At 41.7% G+C, this 23,190-nt stretch overlaps 1 protein-coding gene across 1 annotated transcript; it reads left to right on the top strand.

Annotated features, from left to right (window-relative positions):
• Window positions 1–489: 489 nt before the first annotated feature.
• Window positions 490–22,356, top strand: MMP25 (matrix metallopeptidase 25). Its single transcript, XM_032237591.1, has 10 exons — window positions 490–655; window positions 8,210–8,342; window positions 10,294–10,438; window positions 13,163–13,458; window positions 13,564–13,737; window positions 14,554–14,656; window positions 16,705–16,787; window positions 18,578–18,730; window positions 19,229–19,489; window positions 21,064–22,356. The coding sequence occupies exons 1-10, from the start codon at window positions 548–550 to the stop codon at window positions 21,309–21,311; spliced, it is 1,704 nt and encodes a 567-aa protein (XP_032093482.1). The 5' UTR covers window positions 490–547; the 3' UTR covers window positions 21,312–22,356.
• The last annotated feature ends 834 nt before the right edge of the window (window positions 22,357–23,190 follow it).

Genomic DNA, 23,190 nt, shown 5'->3' on the forward strand with positions numbered 1-23,190 from the left:
AATTCATTTTAGCCAAACAGGGCGAGACTGTGGCTTTAATTTGTTAAATTTTCCATGTTACAACCAACTTTTCTTTTAACATTTACATGTTTGTGGAATGGAAGTTTCTTATTCCTCTCCTCTGTAGAGAGTGTTAATGGGTGCTCCATGCTGGTGAGGAATTCTGGAAATTGAAGTCCACCCGTCTTCAAGTTGTCAAGGTTGAGAAACACTCTCTAGGTGAAGAAACCCTGTGGTAAAAAAAATCTGTGAATTTGAAAACATGCTCCAAAAATGTAGTTTGAACAATATCAGAAGCCTTTTCAGCATCCAGCACAAGGCTTAGTGCCAAGGCAGTGATGAGAGGAGGGGCAATGATGGGGAAGGAGATTCAAGATTTTGTAAATTGGTTCACCAGACTTCAAGGGTGAAGACTAACTGCTTCCTTCCTCCACCCCTCCCACACTCTCCCAGGCTGCAGAAGCAACAATCCAGCAAGAGGAGGGGAGATAAGGAGGGGGAGAGACTATATAGGACCTCGACTGTGCCTGGAGACATCACTGCCAAGATGCTTCTGCTGCTTATTTTCCTGGCATCGCTCTGGCACATCCCTCATATTAAGGCAGGACCGTCTAGGGTTCTAAGATCTAATTCCAGAGACATGATCAAGGGGCTGGTGAGTACAGATAAACTCAAGAAATCAGGAAAAGTGGGGAAGGGTCCAGCGTTAGGATAAATAGTTGGGTTTTTGAGGATAATCTCTCCCCATTTCTCCCACCCAAAAGGGGGGAAAAAGAGGCTGAATGTGAAGGAAAGGGGAAAACAATATTTTTAGGGAGATTATTGGATTTTTTTTGGGGGGGGGCTATTATTATAAGGCAGAGGAGGCAGATCATGAGTTGGGGAAAGAAATTAGTGCCTGGGATTAAGAGACAAAACTTGGGAGATAAACAGAACTCACCAGGGAGCATTATAATAAAGGGTGAATGGGATTCACAGATTTGTTGTCTTTTGTAGCATTTTGTTCCTCTTTCAAGAAAGATCAAATTGACTCATCTCCTTGGAGTTTCAAATTACAGACTGCCTTCAGGCAGGAAACCATTGATCCCTAACATCAGTCCCCTTCCTCTTTCTCTACCCTTGTAATTCAGCCATAAATTATGGGAAATTGGGGGCCCTGAGTGCAGGAACATGTTATCAGATTTACAGATCTTTTTGATCCTCTTTCTCATTATCCAGAGGATCATAAAGAGATGCATGCAGTATATGGATCTGGTTTTTTCAGTGCTGCCAAAGATTGGAAATACCTGGAGCATTTACATAGTGTTTCTGTTTCACATCTGCAGATGTGATTTACAAACACATGAAACCATAACAGGATTGGTTTGATTCTGACTTAGCATCTTGCATGAGTCAGCTGTGATTTTTTTTTTAATCAAACCATGCTTTTTAAAGCTCCCAGACATTGTAAATTCATTCAGAACCAAATTGCCTTTCAGATTTGGGATTTGCTGACTTTTAAAGTTTGGCCACGGGGAGGCAGACATCTGTTAGGCTCCCAAATTCCCACATTGGGAAGCTGTGGAATTCTTTGTAAGCCTTTGCCAGGTGAAAATTGCCACCATCTTTTTCCTGATGGGAATTTTGCCCTTGAATACTTCTGATCCTTGCACAGGCACTAATTTTCATCATGGAGAACAGTGATTCTTGAAACTGTTCGTGTCTAAGCAGCTAATAAACGTAGAAGAGTTTTGTGAGAAATTTTAGAAAGTGTGCATTAGGGCACTTGCCATTACTGTACTTGGAAATGCTGAACGGTTACAAGGCAGTGAACTACTACATGCTTTGTTTCATTTCAGCTCAGCGTTTTTGCTACCACCTTGATTGTACCGCCATTCATAAATCCAACGTTTTACTGCCACTATATTTTAGTCTTTAAATATCTCTAAATGCCTTTGGAGATTCTCAGTCATCCAGGTTATGGTTGGTCCAAAGGTGCTTTTTCAAGAGGCAACTGGACTTTCTTGTTTTTTCTTTGAAGATGTTTTGCTTCTTGTCCAAGAAGCTTCTTCAGCTCTTTGAAGCTCCTGAAGAGCTGAAGAAGCTTCTTGGATGAGAAGCAAAACATCTTCAAAGAAAAAACAGTTGCCTCTTGGAAAAGCACCTTTGGGGTAACTTTAAATATCCCATTTTCTGTTCGTTCTGTTGGAGAATTAACATAAGCTACAAGTAGTCTTCAACTTACAATCATTCATTCAGACACCATTAGTTACAACGGCTTATGATTAGTGCTTGTATTTAACAATCTTGCAGCCTCCACATGGTTTCGTGATCAAAATTAAGGTGCTTGGCAACTAGCATGAATTTACAACATCTCCATTTATGAACTTCCTAGGCAGTGTCTGAAAAGCAATTTCAGTGATGGAAGAAAGATTTGCTGAATGATCTTGTGATTCACTTAACAGCTGTTTGATTCGCTTAACAACGGCAGAGTTTCAGTGAAAAAAATATTTTTTTAAAAAAATTAGATTTTAATCTTTGATTTTGATTTATTTACATTTTAAGGTAGATACATTTTTGTATGACACTAAGCCACCCAGAGTCAGCTTATGGTTAGATGGATGGCCAATAAACTTTATAAATAAAGTCATAAAATTGGCCTCAACTCACGTAGCAATTGCCCTGCTTAGCAAATGGAAATTCTGGTCCCAACTGTGGTTTATAAGTTGAGGACTACTTGTGGGGCATAATTTGAAAATTTGAAGCTTTTCTATCCAGCTGACTGTAAGGTTTTTTCTTGGAAAATTTGGGATGATTTAACATCACCAAGTTAACAACAGTTGGGATTACATTGTCTGTAAAGATGCTTGATTGAATCCACTTTGAGCCAAACATCAGTAAAAATTTTTAATCCTTTAATTTTTACTCTCTGGACTGAATCAGCTCTATTGGTATAAACATAATATAAGCAATTCTCGACTTACTTCAATTCATTTAGTGGCCCTTTGAAGTTACAAGGGAACGGAAAAAAGTGACTTATGACTGTTTTTCACACTTACGACTGTCGCAGCACCTCCATAATCACATGATCCAAATTCAGCCTTTTGGCAACTGACTCATAGTTATGACCGTTGCACTGACCCAATGTCATGCGATCACCTTTTGCGGCCTTGTGACAAGCAAAGACAATGGTGAAGTCAGGTTCACTTAACAACTTGTTGCTAAGTAAAGAACGGCAATGATTCACTTAACAGTTACAGCAAGAAAAGTGGTAAAATGGGGCAAAGCTCATTTAACAATGGTCTTGCCTAGCAACAGAAATTTTGGGCTCAATTGTGGTCATAAAATGAGGTCTACCTTAGTATAAAACTATAAGGGACACACTGGAAAGGAATGTTTGCATATCTTGTGGAAATATATCCTGCTGCTTGGTGCCTGAGCTATTCCACAGAATCAATAGCTAGAATGGAATTCCTTTGTCTTCGTCCACTGCTAAAACTGAACTAGCTTCAAGCTGAGTTAATTGCTATTTCTCTTAATGTATAATAATTTGGCTGACTTGCTTGAAGAAGCAATTCTCTTGTAAAAGTGCTATCAATTTTGCAGCGTACTTAATTTACCAGGAATTGAGTAGTGTGGCTAAACTAAGGATAAATATTTTTTTACTTTGGGTTAATAAAGCACAGTTCATCCGTAAAGTCTATGATTTCTTCCCCTAATACCTAATGAATTTGCAGAATTCATTTTTAAAAAGAAATATTTCCTGAAAGGTGCAGCTTGGAATAATTCAGGAACTGTCAACCAATACAAATTGGAAGAAGAAATTATGGAGTGAATAAATAAATACTTACTTGTGATCCTATTTTATATACTTTAAAAGTGCTCTTCTGTTCTGCTCCAGCTTCCTCTCTGTGAAACAGAGAAAAGCCCAGCCCAGCTTTCAAATCTATTTTGAGGACAAGAGCAATAAATACTGCAAGTGTTTTAAAAGTGCCTTCTATGAAAGATTAATAACACACTTTCGAGTGGTTTTTCTGTTCTGCAAGCATGATGGAAACTAATAGAAACTCTCTCCCGCCTTCCACCCCTAAAATCTCATCTCCTCTATCCTGTGCCTCGTTTCCTACACTTTCTTCCCTTCTTTGGGAAGAGGCAATTCTAAAAATTAGTATCTTTGGAAGGACTCCAGTGTTTCCTGGCTTGGACCAAGCAGCTGCCTTTTTTCATCTTTCCTTCCGGTGGAAAGCAATGTTGACTAGCTGCTTGACCTTTTCTTTTTGAAAAAAGGACAACTAACCCAACCAGCTGCAAACAGCAGGGGTTGTGTGCATGGCTCTTATACATCATTAGATAAGATACATCAGGGGGAAATTGGCCCGTCTTGGAAACTGAGGCAAAAGGGTGGTTGTAGGGAGGTCGCCGGGGTCTCGAGAAACCAGGGGGCGGCTCTTGGATTCTGCAGAAGCCTCCATCAAGTCAAACAAAAGAGGCTTTCAACGGACCAGGGGGCTGTGGTTAATTGGGAATGTATTAAACTGAGAGCCCTCAGACTCAAAAGATGTTCAGAGTCCCCCCTCTCACTTCCTAGAGTTCCATCTACTGGTCATAAAGAGAGTTGCAGGCTGAGAATTATTTCCAACTGCCAGCAAGTTATCCTTTTAAAAGGTGTATCTGGGATGATTGTCTATGGCTAAAGCATTGTCCCAAAGCTGCTTTTTAATACTTATTACTATGGTTTGAAGTAGCACGCAAACTACTTTGAATGTAAGGGATGATTGCACTTTTATTCTTTTTTCTACCCACTCAAACCAGCTGAGATTTACATCTGTGTGCAGGGGCCTACGGCCATACAACCAGTTTATGATGTTTTTGCTGGAAAATCTGTGTTTACCCAGCATGCTGGGTGAGGAATCCTGGGAGTTGTAGTCCACACATCTTAACATTGCTGAGACTGAGAAACTGCTGTCTTACAGAATGCTTATGGGAGGAGGGGGTTTCCACATTCCTGCTGCTTTCTGTTCCCTAAAGCTGGAAAGATGCTTTGGGGAACAGCTTGTTCTGGATTCTTCTGAAAGCTGAAGCCAGCAGCAGAAGCCATCTCTGTCCGAAAGCGAACGGGAAACTGTTTTGAGGCTTCCTCGGTTCTGCATTCCAGTTCTCATTTCTTCCTAAAGAAGAAGGAACCATTGCTCTAATCTAGAAAAATGGAACAAAAAGAAGTAATGAATCCTCTCGAGGGACAGCCCTTCAGGGAACTGAGGAGAAAAATAGCTCTTCTGGCACCGCCTCAAAAGGGGATCCTCAAGTGTGAACAGAAAGAGCAGCACAGATGAAAACAAGAAGCTCCTTTGGGGATTTTTGAGCTTGAATTTCCCTAGAGCAGCTTGCCTCAACTGAGCATGCTCCAGATAGGTTGGAACTGCAATTCCCAGAATGCATTGCTAGTATGCAAGCCAGGAACTCTGGGAAATGTAGCTCCATGTAGTAATTATTGCTACTAATGCAGTACTAATGATACTACTATTGTTGTAGTAATAATCTAGTAACATGTGTGATATAGATATATAAATTGCTTCTTGAAGGAGAAATATAATAGATAGATAGATAGATAGATAGATAGATAGATAGATAGATAGATAGATACATACATACATACATACATACAATCTATATAAAAGCGAAAACCACTCATGCCGCAATCACAAAATCTCCAGAACCGTAAAGCTTACAAACTTGAAATGTGGCACGTATGTTCCTTTTGGCTTCTAGATGCTGGCTACGAAAGGATTTTTTGAAATGACCATCAGATCATTAGTATTTATTATATTATTATTAACACGCTCTGATGCTAAGGAGCTAGTCATTCTATTCCCCCGCCCAACCTGAAAAGAACTCTGGCGAGAAGGGGATAGGATAGGATAGGATAGGATAGGATAGGATAGGATAGGATAGGATAGGATAGGCTTCTGTGGGGCAAGCCTGAGGGTGAGAGAGGGAGGGGAGAGGCCGTTCATAACTACTCATTAATTTTCAAGCTGTGTGTTGGTTTATCAAGCCCGAACACATAGTTTCGTAGGGGAGCACCAGTATTCAGCCAGTTGCCTATATTGGAATATCTGACATAGAACCTACAGTAACCGTTCCCAGTTATGATGGTGATGAAAAAAGTAACTTTATGGCCAATCCTCATTTTTTCAACTTTTGCATATCTGTAAAGCAAAGGGAAACTGAAGGGAGATTGTAAGCACCGTCATTTATTTAGCAACCACTTCATTTAACCACTGACTTGCCAGATCCAAATTGGGTTGCTGGACAAGGATTACTTGTACTGCGCTAAGATATAACATCTATGTTCACATAATATAGCAGTAGACTTATATACCGCTTCATAGGGCTTTCAGCCCTCTCTAAGCGATTTACAGAGAGTCAGCATATTGCCCCCAACAATCTGGGTCCTCATTTTACCCACCTCGGAAGGATGGAAGGCTGAGTCAACCCTGAGCCGGTGAGATTTGAACCGCTGAACTGCTGATCTAGCAGTAGCCTGCAGTGCTGCATTTAACCACTGCGCCACCTTGGCTCTATGCCCTAATTAGATCTTACAATTGACTGGGTTCACACAACTTCCTCATCCTTGAGCAGGGTTTACACTTTACAGGGGCAGGGTTCACACCCCATCTAAAACCACCATCCACAAAAGCAAGCTGCATTATTGCTTGCAGTATTGTATGAATACTAGCTAGTGCAGTTTGTTTCATTTTCACTTTTGTCTGTTTGTTGAACTCTGGGCGAGGGTGTTTTAATCCATAAGCTACTAGTAAACAAATTATGGTCTGGTGAACAGATAGTCCCTGACTTATGATCTTACAATTGAGCACAAAATTTCTGCTGAAAGTCTGTAGAGATTTTCAGTCATCCAGGTCATGGATGTAAAGGTGCTTTTTTAAGAGGCAGCTGGACTTCCTTGTTTATTTTTTCTTTTGAAGACATTTTGCTTCTCATCCAAGAAGCTCCTTCAGCTCTGACAGGATCCTTCCATTCCCCACTATCCTGCCAGAGCTGAAGAAGCTTCTTGGATGAGAAGCAAAACGTCTTCAAAAGAAAAAAACAAGGAAGTCCAATTTCCTCCTGAAAAAGCACCTTTGGGACTAAGCAAAACAGTTAACTGAGTTCTGCCCCATTTTACGCCCTTTTGTTGCCACAGTTGTTAAGGGAATCACTGCAGTTCTTAGGTTCAGTAGCACGGTTGTTAAGTGAATCTGACTTCCCCATTAATTTTGCTTGTCAGAAGGTCACAAAAGATAATCCTTTGATTCTGGGGTATTGCAATCGTCATGATTCTGAACCAGTTGCCAAGCATCCAGATTTTCATTGAGCATCCAGAATGCCCAATGGTCATGAGTGTGAAAAACAATCATGTCACATTTTCAGCGCCATTGCAATTTTGAGCTGTCATTAAATAAATGGTTGTGCGAATGTAATTCTCGCCGCCTTAATTCCACACATAACTACGGCAGCGAGAATTACATTCGCACGAAATTGGAAAAATACACCAACAGAAGAAAATGTAGCAAAAAGAATACTGGAATGTGCAGAGATGGATAGGCTCACGAAAGAACTAAAAGGGAAAGAAGAATCTGAATATTATTCCGTATGGGATTTATTGTATAATTGGCTAGAAGAAAGGAGGAGGAAAGCAAAAAAGAAAGGAAGGAAGATCAACAAATCAATAGACAACTACAAAACAGCTGTATAAAGGAACCAAACTAGGGAGTTTTCCTGGCTCATAAACCCTTAAAGCATCCTGCCAGAAAAACAACTTGGCAAAGGGGAACAGCCACCCCCTACACAAGGCTATAGGAATACTCCACAGATAAGATAGACAGAGACAGGAGCTTGAACCAAAGAACGCTTTAAAGATCACATTGGTAACGAATCTTTATCTCTGATTGGATAAACTTTGTTTCTATCTGCCTAAAATGTATATAATACTCTGAGCCACTCTTCCAGGGTGGGGCTATTCCTTACAGGCTTTTGTTTGCATGTTTTGGATATAGTTTTGTCACCCAGCTTTTGCTATGGCCATAAATAAAAGCTGATATTTTTTGCAAGCCTCTTCTCGAGTCTCACTCTTTTTGGCATCTCAGTGGCTCAGGGTAACTGCTGTGACCTTACACTGTCATCTTGCCTGTCCGCTGTCTGATACATCTTGTGAATTGTGTCCTCACAGCAATGGTTGATGCGTTATGGCTATCTTCCCCAACCTGATCCCAGAGCAGCAAATCTTCAAAGCGAGGAGGAGTTATCCGCTGCTGTGAGAACGATGCAAAGGTTTGCAGGAGTGCCAGTAACCGGAGAACTGGGTAGGTGTCTCTGTCCACTGAAGGATGCTGGTGTGAATGTAGGGTTACTGGACAGCCGACTGCCGGTTGCCAACATTTAGCAGTTCAAATCTTACTGGCTCAAGGTTGACTCAGCCTTCCATTCTTCTGAGGTGGGTAAAATGAGGACCCAGATTGTTGGGGGAAACATGCTGACCCTGTAAACCGCTTAGAGAGGTCTGTAAAAGCACTGTGAAGCGGTATATAAGTCTAAGCGCTATTGCTATATGACCTGCCATATTTTCCTACGATGAAATTTGAAAATTATGTCATCATCAATTTGATATTATTGTTAGCATAAGTTTTTGAAGGTAAAGATTACTTGGAAAAATAATTGCAATTGAAACAAACAGTTTTTCTGAGGCTGGAAAAAGTAATTTCATATTCATGCATAGGTAGGTCCTTTAATGACCCTTCAAAGCTACATTGGATCTGTTTCTGGATCTACTGATTCACAGTTCCAAGAGTTGCTCTCCAGGTCATGTGACCAAACACCAGGCCCTTGGCAACTGGGCCACATTTACTATTGTTTGCTGCCTCCCGTGTTCATGTGACTGTGTTTCATGAGGGTTTTGGCAAAACAGGCATTTTCTTTTAACATGCTGCAAAAAGGATAATAAAATTGATTGTGTCATGTAAACAACTTGTTTTACAACTGTCGTGACTTATGACCTTGATAAACAGGCTCCATTGTAAGTCAAGGATTAACTACATGCCTACTTTTGTTTTGTAGTTTTTCACTATAATTTTTGTTTCAAATACCAAAAAAATATAACAAATTAGTGTGTCTTCCTTTCCAACATGTTCCGTGTCTTCCTTTGCCTGTTCAGAAGTCTAGATACATTATGATGGAGTCACATCATGCTACACAACCACCTTCTTCTTTCTACCGGTAGTAAACTGGGATAAGTAGAGCCTCCAAGTTCTTCTCCTCCTGATCCATGCTCCGTAGCTTCTATTATACTTGTACTAATTTTCTGAATTATGTCCTTTTTCATGGCTTTGAATGTTCTTCAATAGTTCCAAACTTGATGTGACACCATCCATTGAAACATTTGTGGCCTGACATCCCCTGTGTGCACTGGGTTAGGATTAGGGATGCTGATACTAAAGTCCAAGCAACAGTGATGGGTTCCTAGCGGTTCGGACTGGTTAAGCTGAACCGGTAGTAGCTTGGTGGCCTAGGTCGTTGGAGCCGGCAGAGACCCAGGCCTGCCACGCCCCTGAACTGTTTCTCATGGCGGCGCCATCTTGTTTTTTTCTTCTGCTCATGCGCAGAGCAATTTTAGTTGTACTGCGTATGCGCGTGGTGCGCCCCTGAACGAACCAGCAGTAGTCTCTGCTGGAAGTGGAACCCCACCACTGCCAAGCAAGTGTTGTTTATACATTCTCACATACAGGAGCTATACAGGTAGTTCTTGACTTACAACCATTTGTTTATTTAATTAGTTAGTTCTTCATAAAATTTAGAGACCACCCATTTTACCTCAAGATAATGGTTTAGTGACTTTTCAAAGTTATGCCAGTGCTGAAAAAAAAGGAATTTTTGACCATTTTACACTTACGACCGTTGCAGCATCCCTATAGTCACATGATCAAAATCTGGTTGCTTGGGGCTTGGTATTTATGACGACTGGAGTATCCCGGGGTCATGTGATCCCCCTTTGTTCCTCCTGACTAGCAAAGTCAAAGGAGAAGGCAGATTCACTTAACAACCATGTTACTAGTTTGGAAAGTGGGGCAAAATTCACTCCAAAATTCACTCCAAAACTGTGTTGCTTAGCCACAAAAATCTGGGGCTCCATTTTGGTCATAAGTCGAGGACAGATTGCAATTCTTGTTTCCAGGTCAGAGGAAAGAAAGGGACCTTGAATTAAAATTAAAACATGGAAGATACAGCTTTGGCCCCACCGTTCCCCTCTCTCTTTTGCAGATAGTGAGACTTTGAGAATGATGAACAGGCCTCGTTGCTCCCTTCCTGATTTCATTGGCACCTCGGAGTTGATGCGCCGGCGACGTAGGAAGAGACGCTATGCTCTGAGTGAAAGTTCCTGGAAAAAGACCGACTTGACATGGCAGTAAGTCTAATAATCCCATCTCCTTTGACAGAATAGGCCTGGGAATGCAGTTAAACTAACCACATCTTGTTCACATCTGGTACCATGCTCAATAGTAGTAATTGTGAGAAGGATCTTGGAGTCCTAGTGGACAACCATTTGAATAGGAGCCAGCCGTGTGCAGCAGGTGCCAAAAAAGCCAACACAGTTCTAGGCTGCATAAACAGAGGGATAGAATCAAGATCACGTGAAGTGTTAATACCACTTTATAATGCCTTGGTAAGGCCACACTTGGAATACTGCATTCAGTTTTGGTCATCACGATGTAGAAAAGATGTGGAGACTCTAGAAAGAGTACAGAGAAGAGCAACATATATGTTAGGGGACTGGAGACTAAAACATGCGAAGAACAATTGCAGGAACTGGGTATGTCTAGTTTAATGAAAAGAAGGAGTAGGGGGAGACATGATAGCAGAGTTCCAATATCTCAGGGGTTGCCACAAAGAAGAGGGAGTCAGGCTATTCTCCAAAGCACCTGAGGGTAGGACAAGAAGCAATGGATGGAAACTAATCAAGGAAAGAAGCAACCTAGAACTAAGGATAAATTTCCTGACAGTTAGAACAATTAATCAGTGGAACAGCTTGCCTTCAGAAGTTGTGAATGCTCCAACACCAGTGGTGGGTTGCAGGCGGTACGGTGGTCCGGAGGGCCCGCCCCTCTGCCTGCAATCCTTACCTGTATTTGAGCTCTTTGGCGCTTCCGCATATGCACACGGAGCACATGGCGCCTGTGCAATGCTCCACCAAGCAGCTAGAGCATCGTGAAGACATCACAGGAGGTAAGGGCGCTGCGCGCATTCATGCCATGGACGCCGGGCCTTGTTGCAATGGAATCCAGAACCCACCACTGTCCAACACTGGAGGTTTTTAAGAAGATGTTGAATAAACATTTGTCTAAAGTGGTGTAGGGTTTCCTGCCTAAGCAGGGGGTTGGACTAGAAGACCTCCAAGGTCCCTTCCAACTCTGTTATTATATTCTTCTTTGCTGTGGTTTTTGTCTTCCTGTGATTTGTGTTCCAAAACCTCCATTTGTCATAGGAGTCATAAGTGAACATTTCCGCTAAATTGAAAATGTATTATTTTCAGTGTGCAGGTACTACGATAGTAGAGCCTGCCCTAAATTATAGTCGTAGTAGTTGACAGACATAAAGCAGGTCAATCCTGTGACCAACCTGATTTTACTACCCGTTTTGTGGAGGTCATTAAGTGAATCCATGGTCATTAAGTGAACATGTTTTTTTAAAGCAAACTCATTGTTTGCTATGGAGTGTTTGGCTGAAAACAAGAAGTGAAAGCCATTTATTTTTTTTATTTTTTTGCAAAAATGTTGTAAATAGTGTTCATGTGACTGCGGGACGCTGCAAATGGCTGCCAAGCACCCAAAATGCAGTCATGTGACCATGGGAAATTGAAGTCATTGGAACTCTGAAACATTTGTAAGTACCTTTTGAGGCATCCACCACAACTGCAAACAGTCGCTTAGTGACTGGACATAAGTCAAGGACTATCTATATGCTGTCTTGTTAATTTCTTCCCTGCTCACTTTTGTTATCTACTTCTCATTGTATAACTTACTGACTGGGCAACTGATGGAGTGTCAGGTAGTCCTCGACTTATGACCACAATTGAGCCCTCAAATTTCCATTGCTCAACAAGACAAGTGAGTTTTGCTCCATTTTACAACCCCTTCTTGCCACCATTGTTAAGTGAATCACGGCCATTGTTAAGTTAATAGCAATAGCTCTTAGACTTATATACCACTTAACAATGCTTTACAGCCCTCTCTAAGCGGTTTACAGAGTCGGCATATTGCCCCCAATAATTTTGGCTCCTCATTTTACCCACCTCGAAAGGTTGGAAGGCTGAGTCAACCTTGAGCTTGGTGAGATTTGAAGTGCCAAATTGCAGGCAGCCAGCAAGCAGCAGAAGTAGCCTGCAGTACTGCACTCTAACCAGTGCGCTACCATAGTAACGTGGTTGTTAAGTAAATCTGGCTTCCCCATTGACTTTGCTTCTCAGAAGGTTCCAAAAATTGACCACATGACCCGGGACACTGCAACCTTCATAAATATGAGCCAAATGCCAAGAGTCCAAATTCTGATCACATGACTACAGGAATGCTGCAAGGGTCGTAAATGTGAAAAGGTCGTAAGCCATTTTAACTTCAAACAGCCACTAAATCAGGGGTGTCCAAACATGGGAATTTTAAGACTTGTGGACTTCAACTCCCAGAATTCCCCAGCTGGGAATCCACAAGTCTTAAAGTTCCCAAGTTTGAACACCTCTGCACTAAATGAATGGTTATAAATTGAGGACTACCTGTATTCTTCCACAGCTGTTGCACCCATTTGGAGTAGAGCTACTATAATTTAACACGTCGATTTCATCCATTTCTTGTGTCTTTTTTGTTTCGGAACCTTTATTCACTTTGTCACAACCCCATCAGTAATTGCTTCTCATTATTTCTTGTTTATTGTGACACTGAATACCACAAGCTGGGTAACAAAAATGTCCTGTAAGAGGATGTTGCCTACACGTCCTGTTTGTGGGCTTCCAGTAAGTCTTTTGTTGACCATCTTGCAAAACAAGATACTGAACCACACAGAGCTTTGGTGTAATCTCATCCAGCAAAACTCATCTGGCGTTACCTTATTCTTTCCTTCTCTTCTTTGTTTCCCATTCCAGCATCCGTTCCTACCCTCAATCCTCACAATTGTCCCGTGATCATATCCGGAATCTCATTTTTTATGCTTTTCGAGCTTGGAGCAATTCTTCAGCCCTGACATTCAGAGAAGCGCCTTCTCAGACAGCAGACATTGTGGTGGATTTTGCGGCCTCTTATCATGACGACACATACCCCTTTGATGGGCCCGGAGGCACCCTGGCCCATGCCTTCTTCCCTGGAGAGCATCCCATTTCGGGCGATACCCATTTTGATGATGAAGAGACCTGGATTTATGATCCACGGAATGAATCACCAGGTATCTTCAGAATTCCTACACACCACACTACAGGCACTGTAGAACTTTCTAAAAATATTATCCAAAGAACTCTTGACTAAAATGTCCTTTTTCTCCTGATTCCAGGCCATGGCACAGATCTGTTTGCTGTAGCAGTGCATGAGTTTGGCCATGCCTTGGGATTGGCTCACTCTTCTGTTAAGGAATCCATCATGATGCCGTATTACCAAGGTCCTGTTGGTTTGCCCCACCTCTACCAACTTTCTATAGATGACTCCATGGGAATTCAGCAAATCTATGGTGAGAGGCTTTGGTTTTATGAAAAACACAATTCTTTAATGTCATCCTCTTTCTGACTGCCTTGACATATTTTTTTCCTTCCTTCTGGAGCATTTTACTTGTACCAACCACCGTTTCTCTATTGCTTTCCTTTCATGCTCTGCAATGGCTATGGCAATTAGGGATCATGGATGTTGTACACAACAAGCTTACAAAAAATACAATTCTTTAATGCCACCCTCTTTATTTCAACCATGAGTGATATTTCTTCTCCTTGCTGAGACATTTTACTTGTACCAACCACCGTTTCGCTAATGCTTTCCTCTCGTGCTCTGCAATGATTATGGCAATTAGGGATCATGGATGTTGTACCCAACAAGCTTACAAAAAGCACAATTCTTTAATGCCACCCTCTTTATTTCAACCCTGAGTGATATTTCTTCTCTTTGCTGAGACATTTTACTTGTACCAACCACTGTTTCTCTATTGCTTTTCTCTCATGCTCTGCAATGACTATGGCGATTAGGGATCATGGATATTGTACCCAACAAGCTTACAAAAAGCACAATTCTTTAATGCCACCCTCTTTATTTCAACCATGAGTGATATTTCTTCTCCTTGCTGAGATATTTTACTTGTACCAACCACCGTTTCTCTATTACTTTCATCATGTGCTCTGCAATGACTATGACAATTAGGGAGCATGGATGTTGTACACAACAAGCAGCTAGGAGTAAGTTGGAGGAAGTTGTCTTTTTCTCAGGTCAGGAAATATCTCATACTGCCTATTTGTCCATTTGATCTGTGGCCACCTTATTATTTCTCTCCTGTTTGTAGGTAGGCGACATCATAGTTCATATCCAGATCAAGACATTCCAGCGCCCCCAGTTCCCACAGCACCCCCGATCCCAGGCCTACCACCAGACAAGCCGGGAGAAAAGTGAGCCTCTTTTCTGATTGGTTGATCCTACTAATTCTCCCTTTCTTCATTGGCTCTTGTAAATATGAGGCAACAAGAATATAGAATGACAGCCACTGAGCCAAATCAGGGCATAATTAAATGCAGGTGATCCTCGACTTACAACCATTTAGCGACCATTCAAAGTTGCAACAGCATTGGAAAAAGTGACATACGATCGGCCCTTTTACTTATAACCATTGCAGCATCCTCATGATCACGTGATCAAGATTTGGGTGCTGGGCAATCTGTGTATATTTACAACTGTTGCAGTATCCTGGGGAATTGTGATTGCTATTTGCAATCTTCCCAGCTGGCTTCTGATATGCAAAGTTAATAAGGGAAGCCAGATTTGCTGAACGAGTGCATTTGTTAACTCCTAAAGCATTCTTGTCCATGGCAACTCGAAAGCAGGCCAGGAACCCTGATTGCATGATTCATTAAACAACTAGAGTGGTTATCTTAACAACTGCGGCATAAAAGCTTGTAAAATCAGGTGCAATTCCCTTAAGAACTGCCTTCCTTAATAACAGAAATTCTGGTCCCAATTGTGGTCGTAAGTTGAGGATTACTGGTATTGATCAAGGTTGCAGAAATACAGTAAGTTAGCGATGGGTTGCTTGCCACCTAGGTTTAAGTTCGTGCTAATGCCAACTGAAAGGGCAGCCTAGAAGAACCAGCTGGGAATGGCCAGGTACCCAGGAAAAGGAAAGGGAAAACCCTTAATCAACAGTGCTGTGTCTTTTTGACAGGTAGAAATTAAAGGCTCTATCTTTGATGTCTTGAACCACAGCCAATAGGAGATGAGCAACCCACTAGACAACATGAATAGTTAAGGCATTTGGGTCTAAGACAACTCGCCATGGCCAACTCACCACGAAGCAAAAGCTATTTAACACAGAAGAAATGGTGAAATGGAATCATTAAAGAAAGCAGGGACACACTGAAATGTGAATGCCAAAAATTAAAATAATTCAATAATTTCTAAAATAAGGAAATAAAATTTTCGCGTTGGCCTGCGGTAAGTTTTCACACGGTGAATTGCCCCTTGGTGAGATGGCCATATCGAGTTGGCTGTGGTGAATTGGCAGTGATGAGTTGGCCCCGGCAAGTTGGCTATGGCAAGTTGTCCCATTCCGGAGGCATTTAATACAATACAATAGCAGAGTTGGAAAGGGACCTTGGAGGTCTTCTAGTCCAAACCCCTGCCTAGGCAGGAAACCCTATACCGTTTCAGACAAATGGCTAGCCAACATCTTTAGCAGCTGGGTTTCTAGGAAACTTTAAACAGCTGCCCAGAGATAAAACTTGTGTGCTAGTGGTTTTTTTTAAAAAAAACTTAATTTTTCATTCCTCTGTCCTTGGAGACTCTACTTGCTACTTTCACAAACCCTAAAAGTGACATTCTATCTTAGGTCAGCAGTGCAAAAGTCACAAGTGCACATTGGCTGCTTGTGGGTGTGTATGTGTTGCGTCGTCTTGGGGCTGCAGCTGTGAATGAGACTGCTGGTTTTTTTTTTCTGCCACTGCAATTGGGATTTGTCTGGAGGTAGACAAGAGACAAGATCAAAATACTAAAACTAAGAATCAAGAACAGGAGGGGTAACTATAATGACCTCATGCAAAATCCAGGGAGATGAAGATTGATATGCATATCTATAATGGGATGCAGAGGAGGAGGAGGAAGTGAGGAGCAGGGGAATTCTAGACAAGGCTTTTATTGTGCACCCCCAGGCCTCATGCATGAAATTTAGCATGGAAGGCAGCATTGTTGATTTTCCATTGGTAACTGACCCACATCTTCCCCCTGTTTCCCCTATTTTTTCCCCTCCTACCATAAAGAAACCCATTAACAAGGGAAACAGAATAGCTTTGTTGTCTTCCTTATAGGGATCAGTTTAGAAACATTCAGGGCTAATGAAGAAAGCCAAGTTTGGTTTTCAAATCACTGGCCATATTTTCTCCCTGCTGGTCTCAACCTCACCCCAGTGAATCAATGGATCCTCTTACTAATCCTCTGTCCTTTCCAGGCCTTCTTTGCCAGCATTAGAACGTTGTAAAGCCGGGTTTGATGCTATTGCTAATATTCGTGGCGAAGTTTTCTTCTTTAAAGGTAAGTCAAACACGGACATGTATAAGTAATCCTTGACTTACATCCATTCCAGACCAGAACTTTTGCTGCCAAGCAAAGTGGCTTTTAAGTGAATCCTGCTCAGTTTTATGACACTTTTTGCCATGGTTGTTAAGTGTATCATATATTCGATACGTGAATCCAGCTTCACCCATTGGCTTTGCTTGTTTAGAAGCCGGCTGGGAAGGTTGTAAATGGCAATCACGTGACCCTGGGATGCTGCAACCCTCAGAAATATATTTAGCAATACGGTTGCTAAATGTTCAAATTTTGAAAATGTGACCTTAAGGATGCTGCAAGGGCCATAAGGGCCAGGACAATTCGTAAGTCACTTTCCCCCCCCCCCCAGGGCTGTTGTAACTTTGAATGGTCACTGAATGAATGGTTGTAAGTCAAGGATCTGCCTCCAAAAAAAAGAAGAGGCAGATTTAATCTCTTCTAGTTAAGGCTTTACTCTTGCCTGCTCAGGTTGAATGAATGGAAAAAAATGATGCTTTGGTACGATGGGCTGAGGAAGCAGGGAGATGGATGAATAAAAATGTGATATGAAAATATGTACCTGGACCCCCTGATGCTTCTGTCTTCCTTTGGAATCACCATGCAAATGACCAGTGGGTCAAAGAGATGTGCTTTTACAGAAGCAACTGGACTTTCTTGCTTTGTCTTTGAAGACGTTTCATTTCTAATCCAAGAAGCTTCTCCAGCTCTGACAGGATAGTAGTGGGGAATGGAAGGATGTATGTTCCTTGCAGAAGCTGGTCATCCTTTTAGAGAACCCTTGAAGCACTTGGAGGTTTATCTTGGTTTAGCTTTATTAGATAAACCTCCGGGTGCTTCAAGGGCTCTCTAAAAGGATGCGGATTGACAGCTCTCTACAAGGAACATAAATCCTTCCATTCCCCACTACTATCCAGTCAGAACTGAAGAAGCTTCTTGGATGAGAAGTGAAAGGTTTTCAAAGAAAAAACAAGAAAATCCAGTTGGCTTCTGAAAAAGCCCCTTTGGGACAACCATGACCTGGGTGACTGAGAATCTCTACAGACTTCCAGAATTGAAGTGGTTCCTTTTCTCTCCGAGATTTACAGGTAGCCCCCTCAACATATGACTATAATGGAGCCTGCCTGTTGCAGTTGTAAGTCACAACAGTCATAAAATGGGTCAATCGTGATGTGATTGATCTGTTTTTACGCCCCGTTATGTGCCAGTTGTAAATCAAATGCTGCAATTTTAAACAAACGCTGTGGTTGTTAATCAAACATTGGTCGTTAAGCGAAAACTGCAGCTGTTAAGCAAATGCTGCAGTCTTTAAATGAACCGCATGTTCATTAAGTGAAACAGTTGTTAATGTAGCTGTATTATTGAGCATCCAAAGTTTAATCACATGAACACACAGGGACCCCACTGTTGAAATTTTGAATCTAGGTTATAAGTCCCCTTTTTTGTGTTAGTCATAACTTGAGCGATTGCTAAGGGATCGGTCATAAATCAAGGACTATCTGTAAAATGGAAAAACCCATAGTAACTGGTTTTGTGGACCTTTTGAGTTGCAATGCTGTGATTGCTGCGGCAGGAAACTGCAGCCAACAATTATGAAATTTACTAGTGCAGCTTATTTTCTCTCCATTGGTAACGCAGCAATTCTAATCAATCATTGCTGATTTCTGGCAATGAAGGTATTTTTTTTTTTGAAATATTAGGAGATTTAAAAGGGAATGGTCATCTGTCCCCATCAACTTTGATTTCTATGAACGTAACCATATAATCTTTTGCAGAGAGACATTTTTGGAGGATACAGCCATCCCAGAATCTGGTTTCTTTGGAGCCAGCCCAAACCCTCCGCTTCTGGAACGGACTCCCCCCAGATTTCAAGTCAATTGATGCTGCGTATGAACGTGCCAACGACAGCCAGATCGTGTTTTTTATTGGTGAGTGTGGCAGATTTATTCAGGAGAGTCTAATACTAATGCAAAAGGTGGCTAAAAGAGGAAAAACCAGCTTAAGATCAAGTTTTTAGAGGTCTTTTAATTAATCTGCAAGTCAGAATCCAGAAATGTTTAAGGTTATATGATTCTTCTTCGGTCAGCCATTTTAATGCCCAACTCTCACACCCGTACATAGGGAATAGGGAAACTATTGTTCTAACTAGCCGTTTTTTTGTATGAATATCAATATCTCTGCTTTCCCAGGGAGATGATAGCCTGCTTCCTTTTCCAGGGGGAAGAGACAGACAGACAGACAGACAGACAGACAGACAGACAGACAGGCAGATACATAGATATTTGGGAGCTAGGTAATAGATTTTAAAAATATCTGTCTGAATGGACAAGATGAATAAAATGCATGTGGCCCCAGTAGAAGTTATTTATGGAATCGAATGTGCATCTCTGTTACAGAATTAATTTCTTGTTTCCTCATCTTTGCAGGGTCCTCTTACTGGGTTTTTTCTGACACTCGAGTCAATGAAGGTTATCCCCGTCCCATATCAGATCTGGGGCTCCCTCGCGGCACTGTAGTTGGGGCTGTGTTTGTTTGGCCTCACAATGGTAAGACGTATCTCTTAGAGAAGGACCGCTATTGGCGCTACGATGATAAGTTGGGGCACGTGGAACCAGGATATCCGAAACCTGTCACTCTCTGGAAAGGAGTCCCGTCTGAGCTCGATGATGTCACTCATTGGAATGATGGTATGTTCTACTTTCTCAATTGCAGCAACTTTTAAGATGTGTGGACTTCCACTCCGAGAATTCCCCAGCCAGTAACCTAAAGTTGTTGAGGGCAAAAAACAGCATGCTATGGCCTACTATACTGTATGGAGTCTCCAACAAGCCTGTTCAGGGCTGGGTTCCGGCTGCTGCTACTGCCAGTTCGCTAAGAGATGCACTGCATGCACTTGTTGTGTTACTTTCGCATGCACAGTACTAAAAAAAGGTTTCTGCGCATGCGCAGAAGCCAAAAACAAGATGGCGGTACCTATGGCACCGTTGAGAGAACTGGTTTGGGGATGTGGCAGGCCAAGTTACTACCTATTCGGCCAAACCGGTAGGAATCCACTTCTGAGCCTGTTCCAGACTTTAGTTTTTTTGTCCCAATAATTATTAGTGACACTCAATTGCAGAAATTTGCTGTTTGGGTCCCACATATCAACGCACTGAACTATGCAGAATTTGGTACCAGGTAGAGGTTGTCTCCAACTTACAACCATTTGTTTAATAATGCTTAGCATTTGGTGTACATATATTTATGGATGGTTGCAGTGTCTTGGGGCCATGCGATTACTGTTGTGACCTTCTGACAACCAAAGTCAATGGAGAAGTTGGATTCACTTAACAACCCCGTTACTAACTTAACAACTGCAGTGATTCACTTAACAACTAGGGCAAGAAAAGTTGTAAATGGGGCAAAGTTCACTTAATAAGCATCTTGCTTAGCAACAGCAATTTCGGGCTGACTGTGGGCATAAGAACAACCTGTATTGAGTCTTTGACTTAATCATTCTCCCAGCAGTGCCAAGAATAACTGTCAGATACTGAGGCTCATCTTCGAAAATAAATTCACAGGGGAAAAAAGCAGGCCATATTTAAATGAGCATCCAGTTAACCAAATTCAACAGAATAGAAAAGAGATAGTAAACTAGAAAATCACAAGGGGGAGGGCAACCTCCAAGTCAAATGAATAAAATTCTATATCTGAGAATTCCTAAATTTAAGTGATAAAAAGTTTAATGGTAAACATCAAAGGATATTCAGAAATGGAATTGTGGGGCCCTATTGGCATTTTTTTTCGGTCCATCATTTAACTTTAAAATGCCAGTGATGTGAGGAATTGTTCTATATTCCAAAATCCTTCCCATCCCCATTTCAGTTAAGTAGTCTATGTCACAGGTGAAATATTTTAAAGGATATTACCAAACTCCCCCAGGGTTATTTATCTTTCCAGTCGCTTAAAATTCATTCCATTTTCTTTAAATCAACTTCCTAGCTGAAGACGTCTTCCTCTCTTTGTACTAAAATATGTATCTAGTACAAGTTAAAAGAGGCGAAAAAGTGGTCTCAAAAACAACCAAGGAAATTTAACATGATCCAATGTTCACATTCAAATCCTAATGCATTTATTTTCATAGTGAAGAATTGAGCCACTTAATAATCCAGGAAATTTAGTGGTCCAATCAAATATGCTCCTCCAAATTCAGGGACAAAAGAAATGTCATATTCATTCATGCATTCATTCATTCATTCATTCATTCTTCTTTCCCTTGCAGGCCACACATACTTCTTCAAGGATACTCATTACTGGCGCTTTAAAGGTGGCAATGTGGAGGCCGATTCAGTCCATCCACGCTCCATTCCCCGCGACCTGATGTTTTGCTCAGATCCTACCACCATCTCCCCCAGCGGACCGAAAACTGGGTTTAAAGGGGAGGATGGTTTATGCCTCTGTAAGTCAAGTGGACAAATCAAAAACTCCTTCTTAGCTTGGATCTTGATTCTGCTTTGGATGATATGCTGATTGCTAGGTTAGCTATACGACTATGCACTTTACATTATAAAGAGGAGATCAAACAGTGGGGAAAATACAGTATTCCCTAGCAAAAGATACAGGATACTTTTTTCTTTATTCTTTTGGTGCTCTCAGTATCCAATACCAACTTGGAGGCTTTGCTCCCATGCTCAGTTTCTGAAAAAGAAATGCTTACCTTAAAACTAACTTGGAAGTTTTAGATCCTAATAGTGAATATGTGATAATATAGTTTCTCAGGTGTGAAGGAAATGCATTCTGGGCATGCTCTGGGGTGCTGGCCTTTCTGATTCTGTCACATACCCAAAAGCTCCAATTCACCATTAATTAATGAAATCCTTTGTACTTTCCCTGATGGGAAGCAGATGAATGTTTTTGTCAGAATACACAGAGTGTGGCTGTGTGAGACAACCCAGGAGCAAATACAGCAAACAGAGGTTTGTATTTAAATAGTAGTTTTATCTACAAAGAATATATAAATACACATACTTTAGTCAGACCTCAAACAAATAGCAAACAGCAATTACAGCATGGAAGCACACACGGAGAAAGAGCTATATGCCCCCAAAAGGTCTTTTATTATTACACTCTCTTAAAGTTATATTAGCCCAAATGACTCATTCTCAGTATTACAACATTGTAGCAGCTGGTCAGCTCTTAAAACATTACCCTGACAGTTTTGGCTCAGAATTGGCTTTAGGATGTCACCAGAGGTTAGAGACCGGAAAGAACCACCTTTTATAAAAGTAAGTCTAGCCTGTGAATAAGATTATCATATTTTCTCCAATAAATAAGAAGAATGTGAGAAAACCAGGGGGTGAGGAGTATCTCGTGAAAGTATCTCATCCCCATGGACATTGACTTTGTTACATTGTGTACTCGCAATTATGGTCTATGTATATTTGTGGGATAAACGCTATTTGGGACTTCTCAGGATTCTCTCGATTCTAAGCGAAGAGCCCAGGAATATTGGAGGAAGTTAATTTAAGATGATTTAAAATCTTCTTGGAGATGGGGGGAGGGAAGAGAAATCAGCCAGGAAGAAATCAAATGCGTATCACATTTTAATAATAAAACCCAGAAGAAACCATCCTGAGATTCCTGGCTTGTTTTTACTGTACAGTCTCATTTTCTAAGACAAAACTCAGAGTATCCCACTTTCGTCACCAATATTATATTCGATGGGGTGGCAATGACTGAGGCAAGGCAGGACTTGGCTAACAAGGCTTTATTAAACAGCTAACACAACAGCAACTCCAGAACCCAAGATTAAGAACAGTTCCCACTTGACAGCAATTTATATGCAGGCAGTCCCACGGTTAGCCAATCAGAGAATGGTGACTCTCCCACTCTGGCACACGCACGCACCTTGACCAATGGCGAGCCTTGGTGACGAAGCCATGTCTCCGAGGCTAAGACATAATACCCCTCTCCTCCAGTCAGGTGAATGCGTAATCCTGCAAATATGCAGGCTGCTTGCGTGTTCGGTCTGATAGCAATAGCAATAGCAGTAGACTTATATACCGCTTCATAGGGCTTTCAGCCCTCTCTAAGCGGTTTACAGAGAGTGATCTTCTTGGCTCGGCTGGAACTGACACTGTAGAAGGAAAAGGAGAAGGCTTATCCAGGGGAACTGCCTGTGACTGTGCTAACTCTCCACCTGGCGACTTTGGATGCGACTCTGATGGCTCAGGTGAGTCTGGCGCCGGAAGACCAGACCACCAGGTCGGGCAATGCTGCGCTTCAACGGAGGTGTCCAGAGCAAATGGGGGGTCTATAGGACCAACTGGGAAGAGATCAGCTAGTGTCTGGGTCGAGGCCATCTGTGGTCACAGCTGATCAATCTGGTGGCGCCAAATGCGCCCATCGC

This window comes from Thamnophis elegans, chromosome Z (genome assembly GCF_009769535.1).
Source record: "Thamnophis elegans isolate rThaEle1 chromosome Z, rThaEle1.pri, whole genome shotgun sequence".
NCBI lineage: Eukaryota > Metazoa > Chordata > Lepidosauria > Squamata > Colubridae > Thamnophis > Thamnophis elegans.

Excerpts from the sequence above, each read along its gene's own strand:
- MMP25 (XM_032237591.1), top strand. The coding sequence starts at position 548 with ATGCTTCTGCTGCTTATTTTCCTGGCATCGCTCTGGCACATCCCTCAT. Across the intron at positions 8,343-10,293 it reads GCCAGTAACCGGAGAACTGG|ATAGTGAGACTTTGAGAATG; the intron begins GTAGGTGTCTCT and ends TCTCTTTTGCAG. Across the intron at positions 13,459-13,563 it reads TCCACGGAATGAATCACCAG|GCCATGGCACAGATCTGTTT; the intron begins GTATCTTCAGAA and ends TCCTGATTCCAG.